Source organism: Pteropus vampyrus, unplaced genomic scaffold, assembly GCF_000151845.1.
Source record: "Pteropus vampyrus isolate Shadow unplaced genomic scaffold, Pvam_2.0 Scaffold52, whole genome shotgun sequence".
Classification (NCBI taxonomy): Eukaryota; Metazoa; Chordata; class Mammalia; order Chiroptera; family Pteropodidae; genus Pteropus; species Pteropus vampyrus.
Genome location: NW_011888833.1, coordinates 3,322,580 through 3,325,963, shown reverse-complemented (window position 1 = coordinate 3,325,963; position 3,384 = coordinate 3,322,580). Strand labels below are relative to the sequence as shown.

General features: G+C 39.5%; 1 protein-coding gene across 1 annotated transcript in view; it reads left to right on the top strand.

The window, feature by feature from the left end:
* CDK8 (cyclin dependent kinase 8) overlaps positions 1 to 3,384 on the top strand; it is a gene marked incomplete at its 3' end in the record, with an annotated part of 85,731 nt that overhangs the window by 38,976 nt on the left and 43,371 nt on the right. Inside the window, exon 3 of the mRNA XM_023530712.1 lies at positions 2,742 to 2,852. Coding sequence (XP_023386480.1) covers positions 2,742 to 2,852 — 111 coding nt within the window. The remainder of the gene's footprint in view (positions 1 to 2,741; positions 2,853 to 3,384) is intronic.

Sequence of the window (3,384 nt, the reverse complement as noted above, 5' to 3'; positions counted from 1 at the left end):
GCTATTATGAAGTAAAATAAGGGTGACTTGAACACAAGCACTGCGATACCACGACAGTCGGTCTGATGCCCGAGAAGGTGACTAAGTGACTGCTGGGTTGGGGACCTATACAGTGCGGACACTCTGGACGAAGCAGGACACAAGACTTCATTCATCATGCTACTCAGAATGGTGTGCGACTGAAAACATCAGTTATTTCTGGAATTTTCCATTTAATATTTTCAGATTATGGTAACTGAGACCATGGAAAGTGAAACCACGGATAAGCGGGGGACTGCTGTAATACAAATATTTCATGGGGTCAGTCACGATTAACTGAGATAATGAGATAATGCATGTCGTATGCTTCCTTGGCAGCCAGAATCGCTTAATGAGATGGTTGCTGCTTTTAAATTTTTTTTTTTTTTTTTTTTAATACAGGAGCTAAATCTCATCTTGGAGGTAAAATTGAGGCGATAGCTAAGAATAGCTTTATATGTAGGTTTCTAAGAATTGAAGAGAACTTTTGCCAAAGCCTTGGAGTTTGTTATCATTTCTACCCTGCCATTTTCCCGAAAGGACTTGAAATAGCTGCCCAGCTGAGCAGTGCGTTCCGGGCGTGAGCTCACCGAGGAAGCACTAACCCAGAACCGAGACGAGCGTAGCACGAGGTCTGACTCCTTCAGCCAGCGGGTGATCCCAGGTGACCACGAGGTCTCAGCTTTCCCTGTCAGATGCTTTGCCCTGTTTGTTAATCAGGAAGTGGACAGTTCTAGACACTGGCCTTTAGGTTTCTGAGGATTTATACATAATATCTTAAGTCTCATACATGAAATGATATTCTAAAAGCAGAAATATATAACTTGGATTTAATCTTGCTCCTGAATAAAATAAGTACCACTTTCTAGACAATAATCGTTAATACACGTGACTTAATGTATATTCCAATTACAGTCTTGTCTTTGCTGAATTCGTGTCAGAGACCCTAAGATATCATTAACGTTACATTCACATGGATTCCCTTTTCGGCGGCGGTGTTCTCATAAAAGGTATTGGAGTTGTAAGTTCTAAGACCTCGACTTTCACTCCCATGGCCGTCATTTATTTGGGACGCATTTGGAAGGCAGTATGTGAGTTAGTTTTAACTGATAAAAACATAATATCGAGTCTCATAAGAAGTTTTTCTCATCATCGTTGCTGTCATTTTGTTTTTGCTTGGTAGGTGGGGGTGGGTGCTTTTTAACTGAGAGGTTTTTAAATGGAGATAAGAGATTTTAAATAGAACAGTGTCCTCCGAGGAGATGAGAAAGGTTAAACTTATGAAAACGTGTTCTACTCAGATGCTTCTGTCTGTATAAGTTCTTTATTATTTTATGGAAAAGATGACAAAATTTTAATCAACTTTACCATATAATGTAAATGCCTGAAAAACTAGGTACTGTATCTCACAGAGATGTATTTTCAAATGTTGCAATTCATTTTTAAAAGAATTACAAACTAAAGATTTGCTCTAAGTTCAGTTGTTTTGTGATACCAAAACATAGACAACTAGCAGAATGGGGGAAAGTATTTGTAAATCATATATCTGACAAGGGATTAATATCTAGACTATATAAAGAATTACAACTCAACAACAATCAAAAAAAAATCTAATTCATAAACGGGGAAAGGACTTGAACAGACATTTCGCCAAAGAAAACACACAAAGGACCAATAAGCGGATGAAAAGGTGCTCGACATCATTCATCATTAGGGAGATGCAAAACCACAGTGAGTTACTACTTCATACCTATTAGGATGTGGCTGTTAAAAAAACAGGACAGTAAGTGCAGGTGAGGCTGTCGAGAGGCGGGGACCCTGGAGCACTGACTGGGGATGGGAGTGAGAACTGGCCCCGGGGCTGCGGAAACCAGTTCGGTGGCTCCTCGGAAAGTTAAAGAATTATCACGTGATCCAGCAGTCCCGCTTCTAGGTTTATCCCCAAAGAGTCGAAAGCAGAGGATCAGGTACCCAACCTCTCCGCCGACGGTCATAGCACTGTTATTCACAGTAGGCAAGACGTGGCGACAACTCGCATTCATCAGCACATGAATGGACAAACAAAATGTGTGCATACATGTGATGAACCGTATTCAGCTGGAAAAAAGAAAGAAATTCTGACGCACGCTACAACATGGAGAAGCCTTCGAGGCCTTATGCTAAGTGCAGTAAGCCAGACACAAAAGGAGTTACTGAGATACCTACAATGGGCAAGTTCATGGAAACAGAAAGTAGAATAGAGATTAGCGAGGGCTGAGGGACCGAGGGAAATGGGGACTTATTGTTTAATGGATACAAAGTTTCTATTTAGGATCATGAAAATGTTCTAACGGATAGCGGTGTTGGTTGCGCAGTGTCGTGAGGGTACTTAATATTAGTGGATTGTACACTTAAAATTGTTAAAATGGTAATCTTTCTGTTATATGTATTTTACCACAATAAAACATTAAAACAACATTAGAAAGCAACTGAACAATAACAAGATAAACAGATTTATTTTATTATGTTTTTTCAGTATCTTTCCCTCACAGATTTTTCCTTATTTATTAAAGAAACACCTGTATAGACATGCGAAAATTGTATAGGCACTTACTAGAATTTTAGGATCGAAAATTACTAGAGTTGAAGAAGATTGAGTCTGTATAGTCTTTGAATTACAGATGATTGGATTTTTTAAACATTTTGATGGCAGAGATTTTTAATGGGTCTCCTTTGTTTTGCAGTTACTCCGAGAGCTCAAGCATCCAAATGTCATCTCTCTCCAAAAGGTGTTTCTGTCTCACGCCGATCGGAAAGTGTGGCTTCTGTTTGACTATGCGGAACATGACCTCTGGGTAAGGTGAATTGCGGGACGACACACAGCCACCGGTTTCTGTCAGGGATAGGAAGAGGGACGTAAAGCAATTTAAGGAGCTACTCTTACTGCGAGATTTACAATTGTTGAGTAAAAGTAACCTCGTGGAATGTGCTCGATGGATCACCAGGGCTAGAGTATTTTGCTTTGTATTACTTACTACTTTTTGATCTTATCAGTTGGACCTTTCGGACATATTACAGAAAACAGTAGACTCTGACGAGTATACACTCTTCAGTATCGTTGCCTAACACTCAGTTTTTGATAAAACCAAAAAATTAACCGTAATAACTATCTTGTTATAAAATTGAAAAGCAGCATATTTCCTTTCATTCTGTAGTGTAAAGGGATATGAAGTGAGAAGGTGCTCTCCTCATGCAGGGAGACAAGTATGTCATATTTGGAAGACTGGACAGATCTAGTGGTTCTGTTATTTGTCATGTGACATTAGGCAAGTCTCTTAATGGCTTTAAAGCTCTAGTTCCCCCCTCTGTAAAATGTAATCCTTTTGC